The 20726-nt window shown below is 35.0% G+C and overlaps 1 protein-coding gene across 1 annotated transcript; it reads right to left on the bottom strand.

Annotated features, from left to right (window-relative positions):
- Window positions 1-9854: 9854 nt before the first annotated feature.
- Window positions 9855-10837, bottom strand: LOC131642262 (peroxisomal and mitochondrial division factor 1-like). Its single transcript, XM_058912539.1, has one exon. It carries the CDS (start codon window positions 10586-10588, stop codon window positions 9917-9919), a length of 672 nt encoding a protein of 223 aa, XP_058768522.1. The 5' UTR covers window positions 10589-10837; the 3' UTR covers window positions 9855-9916.
- Window positions 10838-20726: the final 9889 nt, after the last annotated feature.

The raw sequence follows: 20726 nt of genomic DNA, 5'->3' as shown, positions 1-20726 counted from the left end.
ATTAGGGTTTTTGTATTGAGAAGCTTTAAGAGTTATTTGTTTTAAGTTTTTACGTTCTAGCCTTCTTGTAAGCCAAACAATCATCATGATGATTGTCTTGGTCTAGGTGTTTTGGTTTGAGTTGTAAGAAGTACTCGAAGCTTTTAAGCAAGAGTACTATTGTACTTGATTAAAGCTTTTAAGCAAGATCAAGTTGTGTCCTTGAAGTGTGTCTTCTTTTGTTATTCGTAGAGCGTTTTTCATCACTGCTGTGATTGAGGGGGAGTGAGTAGGATCTCTGATCTAAGTAGTTTTAGATTGAAGTTGCATTGGGTAGATATTAAGTGAAAGGAGTAATCTTGATCTGTATTACCTTTAATTGATATTACTTATAGTGGACTTCCTCCCTGGCTTGGTAGCCCCCAGATGTAGGTGTGATTGCATCGAACTGGGTTAACAACTTTCTTGTGTTGTTATTCTGTTTACTTCTTGTTCATTTTTTTAAAAGCATTCAGATAGTAATGTCGTGACATCCTGTTCGACATCGCGTGTCTGAGTCCAGAATTTCAAAAACCCATTGAGTATTGTTATAGCTCAAGACACAAAAAGATTATGCCACTTGGCCTTTTATTTTACTTGTAAGAGGAACTACAAAAGCTCTGACTTCCCTACTGCACTTAAGGGGTATGTAGACCTAAGACACAATGTCTTACTGAGGTCACTTTTAAAACATTCTTTTCTCATCCTCCCACTCTACTTAAACAAAAAAACGGAAAGGCATTTTATAACAGCAACAATAATAATATTTTCAAAGAGGTTCCTATGGAGTACCATAGATGTGAGGGGTGCTTAAAACTGTTCACTTGCATAACAAACCCCTTTACCCAAATCTCTGATATGTTTATTAGTTTTGATTTTAAAAACTTTTGTAGGTTTTATTTCGCTATTTCTCTCATTTCCTTTAGAAACAATAAAGCGCGGTGGCGACTCTGTTAAAATATATGACCTAAGTCAATTCAATAACTCTAGTTTCACAAATTTCACCGCTACACAACCCACGTTCCAACGGAAAAAAGACCTAGTCTTTGCCACTTGCGGAGCATGACGCTCGCCATGGCCTTGTGGCCGTCGCCACACGTTAGGGTAACGAGACGGTTGGAAAATGGGCTCTCTTAATTAAGAAGTCATCCACTCTCCCCCTAGATTTTCTCCACGGTCATTGAGGACATTTTCGTGATTTTTTAGGTTTGAAGAATCCTATAAATACCCCCTTCCTCCATTATTCAGATAATCCAAGATTAGTTCCATACAAAAGCCATATACTATCGAATTTTGTAAGAGATAAAATCTTCACATCGGAGAGTTATCGTATCAAGTTATCGAGTATGTGATAGAGTTTGAAGAAATTTACTTTGAAGTTAAATCTTGCCATCAATTTACTTACCGCATTCAAGTTCAGCAATTTATTTCCTTGTATCAGATTTAAGTCTCTACGGAGCAGGTTTATTTAATAACATTTCATTTATTTTATCATCTCTTTACTTTTATCGTATATTTTGTTCCTGCCTTTCTTTAATTGAAAGTTTAAGCTATTTTATTATGTCTAATTATTTTTATCACACGGTCGAATCAATGGCTTTTATTTACATTCCAGTTATGTCTAGTTAATTTATAAGTGTTGGAATGTGAGAACCGTTGATTCGTCGATACTCTATACGGTCGTTCTTTGAGAAACTCTTAGGGACTGTTTTGGTTTTAAATACAACTTTTTATAAAACTTAATTCTGGTGGTTACAATGGATGTATAACCACTTATATATTGGATAAGATCGAAAATCGTCCGGTATAAAAGATCAAAAGTTGCTTAGTAATTAATTGGTAAAAATCGTGAAAGCACTTTATCAATTAAATAGGAAGTCTAACATTTCTAGAAAGTGATTTCAAAACTATTTATGAAAGCGCAGATTTATAGGTTTAAGATTCGGTCACCCAAGCAAAAGCTTGAAACACTTTTAAGTTAAAGTTTCCAATCAAAACTACTTTTCAATCGATTCAAGAATTCAATTACTTAAAAAGGATTTATTTCTTTTAACGCAATACGCGCCATCCACCGTGACAATGGATGGTATAATTTAGAGGGTAAAATCTGAATTTGAATACGCGGAAGCGACAATTCTTGTTCAATTAGTTCTTTTCAAAATAGAAAATATTGTCCCATAGAGATTTGATTTATGAACACTGAGAGTATCAACGAATTGATGAGATTCATATTCCAATATTGTTTTATCTGCTATTAATTCAAATCTTATTTAATTTATTTTACGCAATCTCAATCTTACTTTATTAGCCTTAGATAAACACCGTAACGATATAATACGATAGATTGACGATTAGGTCTCTGTGGGTTCGACACTCTTTATATTACTTTGATACGATACATATACTTGCGGAAAGCACCGATCAATAACCGCTTTGGTGAAATCAACCTATTTTAGGATGGCTTCGCTGTTCGCAAAGATCGGTGATAATTGGAGTGTAGTGTTAAAATTAGGGCATTTGTTTAGTGAAATCGGCATGAAACTTATGAAGGAAGAAACTACCAAATCCAACACGCATTAGGTTACAAGATTCGACTGTCATAACCACATGTTTAGTTTTAAAAAGACAATAGACCACAACAATGGGCTACGAAGACAAGATTACAGGGTTTTGCTAACATCTGGTTGTTGCGACTGTAAAAAGTTTCAAGCTTTTTGAATGCCTTGATCCCATGTCATTGCGGCATGTTCACATACTCAGCGAGATGCATTAACACTGCTATCTTCCGTTTACAAGGCCGAAACCTTGCTCGCTATCTACAACAATGGCTTTCTAGTTGTAGCAAAAGAGGATTATTGTTCTGCGTATGAAGGGGAAATAGTTTGGCAAAACGACAAAATGCGAATGAAGAAAAAGGGCCGCCCTAACAACACCTGCATTAGAACCGAAATGGATACAACTGACAAATTAAAAAGAAAGTGTAGTATATGCCGCCACGTTGGACACACGCGAACACATTGTCCCAATCTTGCAACCAATTCCACAACATAATTTTTGTATGCACTCTTTGTAATTTATTTTTATAAATTAACTAAACTTTTTTATTCATTAAGCGTGTTGGTTACAACAAACCGAACACAAACATGAATAAAACAACATCACAAATAACAATAAAATTACTTAACACAACAAAAAATCTAAGAAATTACAACTGTCAAAACAATTTCATCTGATCCATGCATCATAGTCATTACATCTCTGTCATTTTTTACTTCATCCCACCAACGTTGTGGTTCTCTGATCGAAAGTGAGGTGACCGTTCTAAGTCTTTGAATTCTTCTAATGACTTCACCATCTTGGATCATCGCGTCTAACCATCGAATCAATGACCTCTTAAGATGGTGCATGGAATTGATGTTTCAAAATTTCATTTTAATCGAGGATTTGGTAGCCGAGAAATAAACATACCCATCTCTTTTGAAAATAATGTCAAATGGCATGAAAAAAAAATTAGAGAGAAAGTGAGAAGAGGTTTGGAGAATAGTGGTAGAATGGAGGTGATACTTATAGGAAAAATTTAGGGATCTGTTACACTCATGTGTTGTATGAGATGACGCCTCCTCTAAAACTTTGCATGCATGCGCCATCTCATATGGCGCCTAGGCTATGCATTGGCCATCTCATATGACGCCTATGTTGTTTTTTAAGAGCATGCGTCATATGAGATGATGCCTCCACTTATTTCCAGACCCAAACCTAGTTTTTTTTGGGTAAATACTGAGAAAAATTGGTTATTTAAGTATTTTTTTAAAAAACCTTAATTATTCTAGAAAATTTTTTACGTGTGTATGCAACATGTGATCCGATCACATTAAAGATAAGGCTTAAATGCACCTTTGGTCCCTGTAAGTTAGCGAGTTTTTGATTTTCGTCCCTGTAAGTTTTTTTTGTTGGTATGAGTCCCTATATCTTACTTTTTACTTGCGGTTTAGTCCCTAAAGTCAAAATCCGCAGGAAAATCTGCAGGTTTTCCTGCGAATTTTCCTGCGGATTTTGATTCTAGGGACTAAAACAAACGCAAAAGTGAAATATAGGGACTCAGACCCAGAAAAAAAACTTACAGGGACAAAAATCAAAAACTCGCTAACTTACAGGGACCAAAGGTGAATGTAAGCCTAAAGATAATTAATTGTGAAGACTAAAAAATTTAAAGAGATCATTATTAAAAGAAATTTTTTGAAAGATTAAACACAAGTTTTGAAATATTTAGAGATCAAGAATTTATTTAACCATTTTATTTGTGTCTCTTTTGTTTATAATTTTATAGATTGCACTAACCTAAGAAAATTAAATTTGATAACTAAATTGACTCTCTTAAAATGTATTCGAGTTCCATATTGACGAATAAAATAGACAATTATTAATGTATTTGCAATTTGGATATATTGACAAACTATAATGATATATATTCTTTTATACATAATATCACATTTTTTATTGTCACATAGTCATACATTGGTAACCGTCTGGTCAAGATCAAATAATTATAATTTTCAAAGTATCAAATACAATTTAAATCTTGATTATCTATATTATCCAATGAAGATCGCAAGGCCACATTGTCATTGAGTGATTGCATGAAAACTTCAATCTATTTTTGTTTTATATATTTTCAAAGAGAAAAAGGGATATACACAGACAGTGTCAACCAATCACAACTATATATTCAATTTAAACACAATTTTAATTTTAAAAAACTAATATGACATTGTAAGTGTAAAAATTTTGATTAATTATATGTATAAAGTTAGTTTAATACACTACCTTTAAACTCATTTTCAAATACTAAAATAAGTCGTTTAGCGGTGTCTAATTTCTAAATCAGAAAGAAACTATTATAGACGTTATTATATAACAAAAGAGAAATGTTGTTTAATACAACAAGATGGAAAGACGAAAAACAACATAGATTAATTTTTTTTAATGGAAAAATTATAAGGTTTCATTAATCAAAATGTATTAATTATAATAATATAATGTTAGAAAAATAGTATGATAATCCTGGATATCTTCAAGAATCGTGTTCGTTCACTTTCCGAACAAAATATTTCGACCATATTCTTGTCTGGGTTCACAAAATCTTTGCGGGGATAATTCTCGAAGAACAATCTGTTTCTGACAATAGAGAACAGATCAGAATGTAGAGAGGAAGTCTGTAATTTCGTGTCCCAAATCGAGACCAAAAGACTCCTTATATAGGAGACCAATAATAGAAACGAACAGACACACCTTTTCGGAAAACAGTTATGTCTGTTGGAACGGGTGCAACTATTCAAACGAATCGTTATGTCCGTTGGGAACGGGTGCAACTATTCAAACGAAACGTTATGCCCGTTTCTATTATTCATATTCAATTACGCGTTTGGCTCGACGAGCGTGCACTCCGCACTACCCTAACTCGTTTCAAACTTAACGCATAATTGCATTGGCCTATAGTAAATCACATTACTACCAAAATGCATTGATGATACTAAAATCACCAACAAACTCCCCCCATCTTAGTATAATCCTTGATTTACTTTACAGGTATAACGATCAAACAAATGCATAGAAGAAAATGTCTTACAATTGAATTTTCATCTTAGTACAAATACACATTCCAAATATTCGAAAATCGGGGTGTCATAATGATTGAACCCGTCAATCCATTTGAATATCTAAAGATATAGTACACATATGTTTCTTACAATACTCTACTATTCATACTTGACACTTTACAAGCCATGTGTCCTTATCCATTAATAAGCATATAGGAAGCCAAGTCCAAGCTTCTTGAAGCGGCAAAACTTCATGCTCTTATAGGTGATCCTTTTAATCTTGCACCTGCATTAGCAATTTTTCAAAAGAACCGTTAAGAAGATATACTTCAACCTAGCCATCACTTGCAGGTCTGAGCACATACCTTGGGAAGATAAACACAATTGCTCCAATCTTTAACTATGATCTTTCCACATTGAATTCTGCTTCTAACGTTGTATTAGAAGGGAATTGGGTATACCATAACTAATAGATTTAAATGGACTTTAATTCCATCCCAATCACCGACTTTTTCACTAAGTCTCTAGCTAACCCCTTCGTCAAGTGGTCAGCTAAGTTTTGTTGCGACCGAACAAACTCAATAGATATCACCCCATTCATGATTAATTCTCTAATCATACTATGTCTAATACCCAAATGTCTAGACTTTCCATTGTATATTTGACTATATGCTTTAGCCAGTGTGGCACTGCTATCACAACGGATAGAAATTGGTGATATCGGTTTAGGCCATATCGGAATCTCATATACCAAGTTCCTTAGTCATTCTGCTTCTTTACCAGCAGCAACTAATGCTACAAACTCAGATTCCATTGTGGAATTAGTTATACATGTTTGCTTCTTGGAAGCCCATGAGATGGCACCTCCCCCAAGCAAGAACACCCATCCACTTGTAAAGGATGAATCTTCAACATTATTTATCCAACTAGCATCCGAATAACCCTCTAACACCAAAGGAAATCCCATATATGACAATCCATAATTCATAGTACCCTTCAAGTACTTGAATACCCTAGTTATCGCATGCCAATGATGTCTACTAGGATTACTAGTAAATCTGCTCAACTTTCCAACCGCATAAGCAATATCCGGTCTAGTGCTAATCATATCATACATCAAAGAGCCTATAGCTCTTGAGTATTCGAGTTGATCCACAGGTTTACTTGTATTTGGCATAAGCTTTTCTCCTGGATCCATGGGAGTACTTACTGGAGAACAATTTTCATAATTGAACTTCTTGAGTATTTTCTCAATGTAATGAGATTGCGTAATTACAATCCCCTTATTCTCCCGTTTAATCTTAATACCAAGAATAACGTCCGCTTCTCCCATATCTTTCATGGAGAACTTTGATGACAAGAAATTCTTTGTTTTATCAACTTGATTTTGGTCGGTTCCAAAGATCAACATGTCATCAACATATAGACAAATGAAAACTCCTTTATCGGATGTATCAAATTTGCTATTTACACATTTGTCAGCTTGGTTTAGAATGAGACTATTAGAGAAAACAACCTCATCAAACTTTTGATGCCACTGCTTCGGAGCTTGTTTCAGCCCATACAACGACTTAACTAGCTTACACACTTTATGCTCATTACCAGGCATTACAAAACCTTCAGGTTGCTTCATATACACTTCTTCTTCCAAATCACCATTCAGAAATGTTGTTTTGACATCCATTTGATGAATCACTAGATTATGAATAGCCGCCAAGGCAATCAACAATCTAATAGTAGTGATACAGGCAACTGGAGCCTAGGTATCGAAATAATCAATCCCTTCTTTTTGTCTGAAGCCTTTGGTTACTAATCAATTCTTGTAGATGTTTAGTGTATCATCACTATAATACTTCCTTCTAAACATCTGTTTGCATCCAATGGATTTTGATATTTTAAGTAGATCGACAAGTTCCAAGTATGGTTTGACATTATTGAATCTATTTCATCTTGGATATCATTATTCCAAAAACATAGTCCTTTGAAGCTATTGCTTCCTTATAAGTCTTAGGATCGTCTTCCACTTGAAGAATAAGAACATCACGAACAAAACTCTCACTATTTCCTTCTGCACAAGAGAAATAAGTCGAAAAGTGATTTTGTTCGGTCTTATATACTTAGCCTTTCATACTTTGCTTATTCTAAGTTCGATTTGTTTTTCAACAATCATCGACAAACTTTCGATTTAATTTTTAATAAATCCGTAGAGAACCTTCCTCACGAGGTTTTCATTTGTGGGAATTTTGAATTCCTTATCCTCCGTGATAAGATTCTCAAATTCCACATCTCGGACTTCAATATAAATTATATGTTGTACAAACTTGAAATAATATATATTAAAATTATATACATGCATTGTAACGAAAAGGTATATACATGCAATATAAATTATATCCCCGTTGCATGGTAAAACTTTGTCACCAAGCAGTGTAATTGTATACACGTTGCATACACGTTGCATAACGAAAAGGTATATGAATTCAATCACACAACGAAAAGGTATATGAATTCAATCACACTAATTCAATAGAAGAACTAATATAACAGTATATATTTGATATAACAGTCCAATATAATAATGTATATAAAAATCAAAGGTTGCAAAGGAAATGATAAGAAAATTAATGTCTGTATAGTACCGCAAATGGCTAGAAATTCAAGGATATGGTCTTATATACAGTACGGTGTAAGTTTGAAACAGTAAAGCAAACACTAATCTATCATTTTTAAACATGGTATATATGAATAATTTTCTAGAATCATATACATTATATATTAATATCATTCAATAATTTTTCCATAATACAAAATCATGATTTCGGCAAGAATGATAATGCATTTTTTTTAAATAATAGAACGTACCCGAATTAATGATGTCGATTCCCGTTAAATATTTGATTTGAAATTTCTCTCATCTCTTTGATGTTTGAAACTAAAGCCTCGGTAACCATTATACAAAATACCGGTTTATGATGTAAATTTTTCGTGTGTTCACCATATTAAATTGTCCTTGAAACTTGTCCAATTTTCCGAAACTTTTGGTCATCTCCTTGACGGTGCTTCCTCCTCCAGCCATGATTATCAGAAAGAATACTTTGTTCGTTTGTTAGAAAAATAGTATGATAATCCTGGATATCTTCAAGAATCGTGTTCGTTCACTTTCCGAACAAAGTATTTCGACCCTATTCTTGTCTAGGTTCACGAAATCTTTGCGGGGATAATTCTCGAAGAACAATCTATTTCTGACAATAGAGAACAGATCAGAATGTAGAGAGGAAGTTTGTAATTTCGTGTCCCAAATCGAGACCAAAAGACTCCTTATATAGGAGACCAATAATAGAAACGAACAGACACACCTTTTCGGAAAACAATTATGTCTGTTGGAACGGGTGCAACTATTCAAACGAATCGTTATGTCCGTTGGGAACGGGTGCAACTATTCAAACGAAACGTTATGCCCGTTTCTATTATTCATATTCAATTACGCGTTTGGCTCGACGAGCGTGCACTCCGCACTACCCTAACTCGTTTCAAACTTAACGCATAATTGCATTGGCCTATAGTAAATCACATTACTACCAAAATACATTGATGATACTAAAATCACCAACATATAATAGGTAGTTATATCAAAACATAAAAACTAGTTATGTGTCCATTTTAGCTACATTATGAGCAACCTTATTTATTTGTTTCTTAATAAGCTCTAGTATGCAAAGACAAAAGTCTTTTGTCTTCACTTATCATAATATCACCAAATTATGTGTAACCTCTTTTAAAAGAATGAAATTTCTTCACAACTATTTTAGTATCTAATTCAAAATCTACTAATCCCATATTAAGGTCATGAATCCAATTGAAAGTCATAAGTAAACTAAAAGTTTCGCCCACTCACATATCGCAAATAAGAGAGAACCACTCAATTTTATTTAATACAAAATCATTATGATCATCTCCGATACAGTTACCATAATGTGGGAGTAAGTCGTCTACCGGGAGATTTAAATGTAACGTGGATTTCGCATTGTGGGAGTAAGTTTTAATGTGTAATGTGGGAGTAATTTTTATTATGTGTATACAAAATTCCTACCATTTAGCAACAACCATATCACCAAAAAAATAGTTTAATTATGTCAATGCAACAACCATATCTTCCAAATACATTATAACAAAATAAGCATTCTAATGCTAATAGCTACAAAAATTCTTAATCATAGTTAAAATTCCCAAAAAAATAAAAAAAAATAAAAAATTCCTCATCATTCCATTGAAATTGAATCATTAATGTCACAACCACATCCTCATCTCTTTCTCCCAAACAAGAAACGTATCAAAACCGCCACCATAGCCATCCCTCCTACAGATCCAGCTGCCACAATAGGCCAACTCATCTCCATCCCATTATTCTCCTTCATATTCATATTCATCAAACTAAATTCCAAAACCCTAACTTTCTCTTCCAAATTTATATTCTCTTTTAACCATTTTTCTATCTCAATTTTTTTCTCTCCAACCAAATTCTCCAATTCCTCAACCTTTCTACTTTTTTCATCAACTTTCTCCTTCATCTCTTCCTCAACCCTAACTCTCTTACTATTCTCTTCAGCTTCTCTCATTTCACTAACTCCAATCTTCCTCTCCAACTCCCTAACCTTCATTTCCATCTCACCATTCTCTTGTCTCAACTCCTTTCCTTCATTTTCAATTATATCAATCTTGTTTTCTTTTTCTTCTAGAATCTTCCTTAGTTTCTCTATCTCCACTTTTGTTTCCGCCACTTCTTTTCGGAGCCTTGTAGTTTCTGCCTCCAACGGAGCTGTTGAATCCTCCGAATCCTTGCGTAGTTTCTCGATCTCCTCCTTCATTTTATTGATCTCCTCGTCCTTCTTTGCGTTCTCCGATGCTAACTCGTCTCGCTCCTGTTCCAAAGCTGAGATTTTCTTTTTGGATCCCTTGCCGGTGGATTCCGCCATTGCAATAAATTCTCCAGAAGAAGATAATGTTAAGATATAGAAATAGAATTGAAATGAAAAGGTAGGTTGAATAGATTTGGATCGTTTTGGTTGAAGATCTTGAAGAGTTTTTGTTTTGTGTTTTCTTATGGGATAAACAAAGATTGGAGAGGTAGGAATGATGAAGATTGCAATGTAGGATTGAGTGAAAATGATTCCGCAAAAATTGCCAAGTCATGAAGACCATTTTCTTGAGAAAATTTTGGAATATTTTCCGGGAAAATGGAGGAAGTATTCAGATTTTGCAAGTTTTTCTTTAAATTTGATATATGTTTTTTTAGACATGCAACTTTGTTTTTGGAGTAAATATTTAATTTACCAACTTAGCTTAGTACTCTATATTTAAAATGTTTAAAATTAAAACTATCAAAATTCAAAATGTTGTTAATCAAGTTGTTTTATCTTTTGTTGTTTATAGGGACTTTAATGAATGAATGGCTATAAATTTACAATGTTGAATACGCATATTAAAGGTCTATCTATTTTTAAATCTAAAAGTGTTTTTATTTTAAAGTTGTAAAACTTATTCTTAAGAATTGTAACTTTCTAAAAAAATTATTTGGTATGTTCTTTTAAAGATAAAATATTTATTTTTGGATATAAAATATTTAGAAATAAAATAATTTTCACATTCTAAAACTTTTATTCCTAGGATAATAGGTGAGTATAAATAACTTTTATAAAAATAAAATAGAAATAAAGTGTAAAGTGTAAATTTTTATAAATAAATTATTATGGATGACCGTTAATGAGAGGATTTCACATTAATTCTTTATTAATGATATATGTTCTATAAATAGGACTCATAGTGTATTTGAGACTTACATTGATAATGAGAATAACACAATACAATTTTTTTTCTCTTTTCTCTCCTATTATTTTGTTTAGTTTCATAACATGTTATCAGCACGAAATTCAGTCAAATTTGAAAAGAACAAAAATTAAAGTTCTAACTATTAAAGATAATATTGGTCTTTTATTATTTTATTTTACATTACTCATTTTGAATTTTGGTATTATATTATATCTTATCAAATTATCAAGTATCTCTGAAGGATAGAATAATAATAAGTTTATATTGTTTCTGAAGAACTTATAAAACATCCCTGAAGTATAGAAAAATAATGAACTTTTTATATAGTTTATAAAAAACCATATAAAGCATCTCTGGAGGATAGAAAATAATGAATTTCTTATATAGTTCCTGAAGAACATATAAAGCGTTTTTGAATGATAACAAAATAATGAATTTGTTACATAGTTTTTGAAGAACTTATCAAACCCCTGAAGAATTGCAAATATTATAATTTTCATTAATAAAAATATTTGTGATTGAGTTCTTGAAGAGTTACACAAAAAGATTTGTGATTGAGTTTCTGAAGAGCTTCAGAAAAAGATTTGTGATTGTTCCATACTCGGGATGTTTACGAGGACGCGACCTAGAATGAACTGTTGATAAAGGTATTATATGAGTTATCCGAGGACTTCTCTTAGGCCATGTCCGGGGACCCAAGTCGGCTGGTAGGAACCAGCGGAATACCAAGTATGGGTCGCGTATCAAAAGCATATGAAAGGTCACAACACAGCTCGGTCATAACATCTAGTTGTTACGTACTACACGGCCATTACTAATACTTAAATATGTCATTCGTGACTTGATAAGAAAGACGTAAGAAACGTCTGTAATGATGGGAAGTCCAAAAGACACCTCTTTACTAAGGTTCTAAGTTTCATACCCCAAAATTTGTCCATACTATTTCTCTTGTTCAAACTCAAGTCAAGGCATAAAGCTCAAAGACATCCCTCCTAAACAAAGACTCAAGAAACTGGGGTTTGTGTTGTTCTGAAGAAAATCAATGATTCAAAAGCTCCATTGCCTCTCATATGGTTTATGATGTTTCAAAATACCTCCATGACAAGATCCAGGGCTCAATTTAAAGAGTTGATCACTCAATTGCTCAAAAAGTCAACAGTCGACTGATTTAACCTAAATGTCAACTGTGGTCAAAGTACAGTTAAAACTCCTGATTTTTTGTCAACAACCTTATTGTGAAGTATCATTCACCATTTGATCAAGGATTGATCATGGTTCATCAAGAAAAGATCAGAAATTAACAAATTCAAAAGTTTCTAAATTAGGGTTTTCACAGGAGAAAGTCAACTAAACTTTGACCAGCCATAACTCCTACATGGAACATCAGAAATTTTCCATCCAAAACTCATTTTGAAGGAAATTGAATTCTCTACAAATTTGTCTCTCACATGCTAAGTCTAAAAATGCTTCATTTGAGAGATATGGATCAAAACATTATAGGTCCTTTTTGAAAGTCAACTAAAAGCAGTTTTTTGTCAAAGCCAATATCATCAAGATAAAATCTTCAAATGGAAATAAGTTCCCAAAGTGGCTTGAGGAAGACATCTTGAGGTTTCCAAAAAGTCCTAGAACTCCTCCATATCCTAAAAATTGAGAGAGATATGCCTTGTCAAAGTTGGTAAATTTTTTGAAAAAAATGTGAAGCAAATAAGCACTAAACTTGAAACTTTTCCAAATGGGCCCATATTTTTATGACCCAAACTTGTTCCAAAAGGTACTAAGAGCTCATAAAACCTTTCCCACGCCCTTTGTGATTTTATTATATTTTTATTGAATTTTTATTCATTAAAAATGTAATTTAAGTCAAATAAATCAAAAAAATATGAAAGATATGATTTAGTGTTGATTTCTAATCATTCCCAATCATCCAAAAATCAGATTTTTGAACCAAATTCGTGGGGATTGAGATTGGTGAGAGAATATGTAAAATTGGCCATATTTGGAAAGCTTACAAAATCAAGATAAACCAAATTGTGATCTCAAGATTTGAAGAGATTTAGTTCACTATAAGTACTCAACATGATCAGATCATAAGGGGAGGTTTTTTGCAGTCAGAAGAATTCCAATCGAGTTCTTGAAATTCCAAGAAAACCACCAACTCGGGTCCAAAGTTGCAGCCATATTCAGAGAGATTTGAAGATTAATTCACATTCCTGAATCATTCTTGAAGTTGTGCCGATTGTTACAAGGTCCTGAAACATTGAGAACCATCCCCAATAAGCCACGGTTTGCTCTCAAAAATTTCGAATTCGAATTCTATGGTTTGTTGTGCATAAACATGTTTTGATTGCATCTGGTTGTGCCTTTTGGTGCTCTGAATGTTTCTGAATGTTTAATTAGGTCGTTGCTTGCTCATACCACGATATGCCATGTTTAGGGTTTAAGGTTTTAAATTGGGTCTTTTTGATACAGGACGAATTAACCCTAATTGCAGGTATAATTGGGTTTGTGATGAATAGACGAACTCATCCATGCTTTTGTATTTGATTTTCATGGCTTGTATGAAGTTTTGATGTAGGCAGGTGTTTTAGCTACCAAATGTACGTAGCTAAATCCTAGCTAAACGTAGTAAACAAAACCAGAGCCAAGGTTGAAGACGAACAGTACATGGCGCTATTATTTCTGGTTTGAATTTTGTTATGAATTCTTTATATATTATTTAATTGACTCATATAATTAACAAGAGGCGTGTCTGGTTGAAGTGGCAAGGCGCGTTTGTTTGGAACCGAGACGACCTGGGTTCGATCCCAGCCTCGTGCAATGTTTTTTTTCATATTGTTTTGTTTCAGATCCAGCGTCCCTAGTTCCTGAAGGAACACCATACGCCTGCTGTAGCGGGGAAAATCTGATATCGAAGCCATGGGATTGACTCGATTCAATATTCCGTTTTGAAATCGCCACCGCGCTTTATTTTTTCAAAGGAAAAGGGAAAAGAACGTAAAACCCAAAGTTTTGTTTTTAAAAAAACAAGAAAGAGATCTCAGGTTCGTGTGTTGATTATATGAGGGGAAGGTTTAAAGCACCCCTCATATCCGTGGTACTCCACGGGAACCTTTTTGAAAATCTGTGTATGTGTGCTAAAAAACGGTTTGTTTTATTTTCAAAATAAGCTCGGCAAAGCGTTAAGCTTTGGGCCTACATACCTCCTCGGTGCAATGGAGAAGTCAGAGCTAATGTAGTTCCGCTTTTGGGAAAAACGTTTTAAAAATGAATAAACACTTTGTTGTCGTTAGAGAGAAATACTCAGCCATTGATCTTGAGCATGAGAACAAACAAGTTCTTTGCATCGCAAATGAAAGAAGGACGCCAACTCGGATAAGATCAACGAGTATGCCACTAGCTCTCTCACGCGGAAAAGATCTCGTTATTATCACTCAATTTCAAAATCGTGGGGTATAACCACTCGTTTCGACAATTAACGGTGTCTAAACTTTTGAAGAAAAGCCACTAGGGGCGAAAGATATTTTTTATGAAAAAAAGGTTTTGAAAAGGTTTGCAAACATAAGAATATTTTGGAAAAAGGGAGAAGATTTTGAAAAATTAAGAATGGGAGGAGATGAAGAGGCTAACCTAATGCATAAAATAAAAGCTAAGGAAAGAAACGGTCTAACCGAATAAGAAGCCAACACTTGACATTAAGAGCCAAGGTAGTTTTCCCATCCTTTGGATTTATCAATACCAACACATTAACACTTGGGGATCCAGATGAACTTATTGTCTTAGCACCATTTTTCACTAAGCACATTAAGATTCTGACAAAAATTGGGCAGAGTAACGGCTGTTTTTGGGTAAAATCCTTATCTCAATGCCTTGGAATTAACCATCAAGGGCTTTCAAGGAAATACCTGCACACATAAACATACAACAGAACAATGCCAGACAGACAGAACAATCACATGATAGTAATAGAATGAGTCCAAAGGTACTAGGTCCATAAGTCCGAATCTCCAAATTGCTAGGGATAGTAACTGATAGTCCAAAGAGAGCCTTATGTATTTTTTAGATTTTTGATTATTTATTAGTGTTTTAGCGAAAAAATAAAGTATGGTCCAAGTGGACAAAGAGAAAATGACAGAAAGTAAATATGATGAAATGATAAAGTAAAGCGATAAAGCGAGAAATATAAAGAGCGGTAATATAAAGAGCGGTATAGTAAAGGTGCGGAAATTAAAGTTAGTTATTAAATGTTAAAGATAACCATCTTGAAACTTGTCAAGTATGTTATCAAAGTTAGTAGGAGATCGATGGTGAGTGAATGATGTACTCGGATTTAAATTCAATGGGGTTTATCAGAAGCTTGATAAAATCATAGCGACTACACGATAAAAACCTCCACAAGTCTTAAATCAACTGCATACAATTCTCTTCCATATTTGATCTTTTTTATTCGGGACACGAAATATTGCGCTATGTTAAGCAGATCGCCAAGTGATTTATATAGAAATCACCCTACAACGAGGCCGGTCAAAACTTTATGTGCTAATGCATGCGAGAAGAACGATATGTAGATCGTTTTCCGAAAGCAATACCGCACGAAAAGAAAAATGGTGAGTGATCTAGTCTTCACCAAGAATCCATAAGAATCCTCAAGGTATTAAGACTTTCATCGACCAAAATAAAAAGAAATAAAAGATGGAACCACATTAAAGGCTCCTTTCATCCATAATTTCAATCACATAATTTTGCGGATTTGGATTCTCATCCTATCGACGCCCTAAGTCCATTGAAATTAGAGAGAAATTAGGCCTTTAACTTGTGATTCAAAGAAAATATCAAAAGAATGGAGTAGAAGATGAGTTAGAACCAAAAACAAGTCAAAAACTACAAAAATCAGCATTCTGCCCAGTGTAAATCGATTTGCACAGAGTGTAAATCGATTTGCATAACTCTGTTTTCAAAATCTGCGCAGTTTTCAGTTATGTAAATCGATTTGCACAAGATGTAAATCGATTTGCACAACACAGTTTTCAAAAAAAACAGCAAATAAAGAGAAGAAACTTGTTTAAACATAAAACCAAACACCTTGTGATCTTGGATCAATTTGTGCACGAAAATGTATCAATTAAGCAAGCAAATCTCATCAATGTAGCACCAAAGGTGCATCAAGCATAAACAACAATGGATCACATCTTGAATCATGTAAAGGATCAAGAATTTTACCAAATCTTTACAAACTTTGAATCTTCTTCAAGAACACACAACCACAAGCCTTGATCTCTCACAATTGATGCAAAAACTAGTGTTTATGTTGAGGTTTAGCTCTAAATTAGTGAGGTTCAAGATGTGACTCACTAATTTGTGTGGAAGAGAAAGAGCTTTGAGTGATGGGTTTGGAAGAGGTGAGGAGAGAATTTGCAATAAGTTTCTTGGCTATCAAAGCTTGAAAAATGAAGAGGGGAGTGCCTCAATTTATAGCACTTAGGCTTGGGAAATTTTGTGGCTTGGAGTTAGGATTGGAAAATAGAATTAGGCTTGGAAAAGTGATTTGGAGCCAAAAATGAAATCCAATGGTCTTGATGCAATCACATGAGGGTACATGATTAGATGATGTAGGAAATCAAATGTAAGAACCAAGTCATGCTTCCCATGCTTCCAAATGATGTCAACACTTCAAAAAGCTGAAATTTGCCTTCACTTTTCCAAATTCGTGCTGGTGCAATCGATTTGCACATTATGCAAATCTATTTACATGGCTGAAAAAAGGCAAAATCTGGGGCAAAAACAGTTATGCAAATCGATTGCTGTCTTATGCAAATCGATTTGCACTGATGGCAGAAGCAAATCTGGTGCAGAAACAGTTGTGTAAATCGATTTACACCTTATGCAAATCGATTTGCACAGTGAAAATGTTGAAAAATGCTCCTTTGATGGGTATTTTGACTTGGTACCTACAAAACACAAACATACAAGAGCACAAGGCAATATTTTTGGTATTTTGGTTAGTAAAGGAATATATACAAACTAAAACATGGGTGCTCGATGATTCCTTTGCAGATGAATTGAGCACAACATTGCAAGTAGAGATCTAGGTTAAAACTTCTTGATTGATGATTGGTATGCAAATGATGTGTGATCTTAGGGTCAAAAATTGGGGTATGACAGATGCCCCTATTTAAGTTTCTTCGATTTGGATATACGATGATTGGAAATCTTCGTTTTGACAAAAATCGAAGAGACTTAAATATATAAAACACAATTTTTGATCCTAAGATGCAATGCAATGTTAATGAATGCATGTAATGATAATAGAGCATGACAACACTGGGGAGTAACTGGTGATCCACTGGGGAAAACAAATGTCTTGCTATAACTCCGCTGGGGAAACAAATGTCTTAGAAACTCCATTGGGGAAAGCAAGACTTTGTTGGAGAGACGGAACTTTGGTGGAGAAAGAAACTTCTCTGGGGAAAACACTTCGCGTCATAGAGGTTATAGCATCCTCTTTCACTGGGGATGAGAAAAGGGGATCATCCTCTTTCACTGGGGATGAGAAAGTATGCATCCTGAATCAGAATGCTAATCACACCATCGTACCACTGATGATATGAAGAGATGTACCGCCGTACCACTGACGATAACACGTACCAACGTTCTACTGAAGGTGTGAAGAGAGATATACCACCGTACCACTGATGATATAAAAGGAGATAATTCATCGACGTACCACTGACGATGAAAGAGATGTACCGCCGTACCACTGACGATAACACATACCAACGTTCCACTGAAGGCATGAAGAGATATATACCACCGTACCACTGATGATATGAAGAGATGTAATTCATCGACGTACCACTGACGATGAAAGAGATGTACCGCCGTACCACTGACGATAACACATGCCAACGTTCCACTGAAGGCATGAAGAAATATACCACCGTACCACTGATGATATAAAAAGAGATGATTCATCGACGTACCACTGACGATGAAAGAGATGTACCGCCGTACCACTGACGATAACACATACCAACGTTCCACTGAAGGCATGAAGAAATATACCACCGTACCACTGATGATATAAAAAGAGATGATTCATCGACGTACCACTGACGATGAAAGAGATGTACCGCCGTACCACTGACGATAACACATATCAACGTTCCACTGAAGGCATGAAGAGATATATACCACCGTACCACTGATGATATAAAAGGAAATAATTCATCGACGTACCACTGACGATGAAAGAGATGTACCGCCGTACCACTGACGATAACACATACCAACGTTCCACTGAAGGCATGAAGAGATATATACCACCGTACCACTGATGATATGAAGAGATGTAATTCATCGACGTACCACTGACGATGAAAGAGATGTACCGCCGTACCACTGACGATAACACATACCAACGTTCCACTGAAGGCATGAAGAAATATATACCACCGTACCACTGATGATATAAAAGGAAATAATTCATCGACGTACCACTGACGATGAAAGAGATGTACCGCCGTACCACTGACGATAACACATACCAACGTTCCACTGAAGGCATGAAGAGATATATACCACCGTACCACTGATGATATAAAAAGAGATGATTCATCGACGTACCACTGACGATGAAAGAGATGTACCGCCCTACCACTGACGATAACACATACCAACGTTCCACTGAAGGCATGAAGAAATATACCACCGTACCACTGATGATATAAAAAGAGATGATTCATCGACGTACCACTGACGATGAAAGAGATGTACCGCCGTACCACTGACGATAACACATACCAACGTTCCACTGAAGGTATGAAGAGATATATACCACCGTACCACTGATGATATAAAAGGAGATGATTCATCGACGTACCACTGACGATGAAAGAGATGTACCGCCGTACCACTGACGATAACACATACCAACGTTCCACTGAAGGCATGAAGAAATATACCACCGTACCACTGATGATATAAAAGGAAATAATTCATCGACGTACCACTGACGATGAAAGAGATGGTGTTCAAAGATGACATAATCAAGCATGTCCCAAACTGAACATCATAGCAGAAACTGCTATCAATCTTTTGATGGCTAGGGAATATTGAAGTTGAGAGAACGCAGTAACCGAGTTCTAAACCATATTCGAACCAGGCCGAAGGTGCATTGAGTGGAATACATTCTTCTGCATATGAACATATTCATTCCTTGTAATGCACTCATGAATCAAAGTAAAAATTCTTTTATAATTTTCAAAAGGATTTTGTTGAAATCAATTTTCTCTTTGTTTCAAAAATTACTATCAACAATAAATGACATTTTGAGAGATATGAAAGAAATAAGATTGCCAAATGAAAGGTAAAGGCTCAAACTTTCTTAATAGAATGGTAGCCTGCAAAAGGCAAGACCCCATAGATTATTACAAAGTTTGGAAAGTGGTAATTTTGTGGAAAAGGTACATTGAAATGTAATGACCCCATCCTCTCTCTCAACTGGGAATTCCTGAGCCAAGGCTTCCGTTGAAAAAGTGTTGAACTTCTTCATGATAAACAGATGACTGCTGATGATCAAGTCTTGTCTGATGTAGTTACTTGCCATAAATCCCTAACTTTTGCCTGGACCGCCCTTTCGGGTTTTCAGTCCACCGGGTATTTTATTCTGTTTATGTCTCTAATTTTTGCCTGGACCGCCCTTTCGGGTTTTCAATCCACCGAGACGCTCTTTTTTGCCTAAGCCGCCCTTTCGGGTTTTCAACTTAGCGAGCTGTTCTTTTATTATTTAGGCGAAGTATTTCTTGACTACATCAGCATTCACGGGACGTGGGAGCTCTTCTCCATCCATAGTTGTAAGAATTAATGCACCGCCAGAGAAGGCTTTCTTAACAACATATGGTCCTTCAAAATTAGGAGTCCACTTGCCCCTTGAATCGGAGGTGAAAGACAAGATCCTTTTGAGCACGAGGTCGCCTTCTCTGAATACACGAGGTCGAACCTTCTTATCAAATGCTTTTTTCATTCTTTTCTGATATAACTGACCATGGCATAAAGCCGTCATTCTCTTTTCTTCTATCAAATTCAATTGATCAAACCTGCTCTGACACCATTCAGCCTCAGATAACTTGGTTTCCATTAAAATTCTCAACGATGGAATCTCAACCTCGACGGGGAGCACTGCTTCCATACCATAAACCAAAGAAAAGGGAGTTGCCCCTGTTGAAGTACGAACAGATGTACGGTACCCATGCAAAGCAAATGGGAGCATCTCATGCCAGTCCTTGT

This window comes from Vicia villosa, unplaced genomic scaffold (genome assembly GCF_029867415.1).
Source record: "Vicia villosa cultivar HV-30 ecotype Madison, WI unplaced genomic scaffold, Vvil1.0 ctg.004731F_1_1, whole genome shotgun sequence".
Lineage (NCBI taxonomy): Eukaryota > Viridiplantae > Streptophyta > Magnoliopsida > Fabales > Fabaceae > Vicia > Vicia villosa.
The sequence above is the reverse complement of the archived record's forward strand: the minus strand, read 5'-3'. Positions and strand labels throughout refer to the sequence as shown.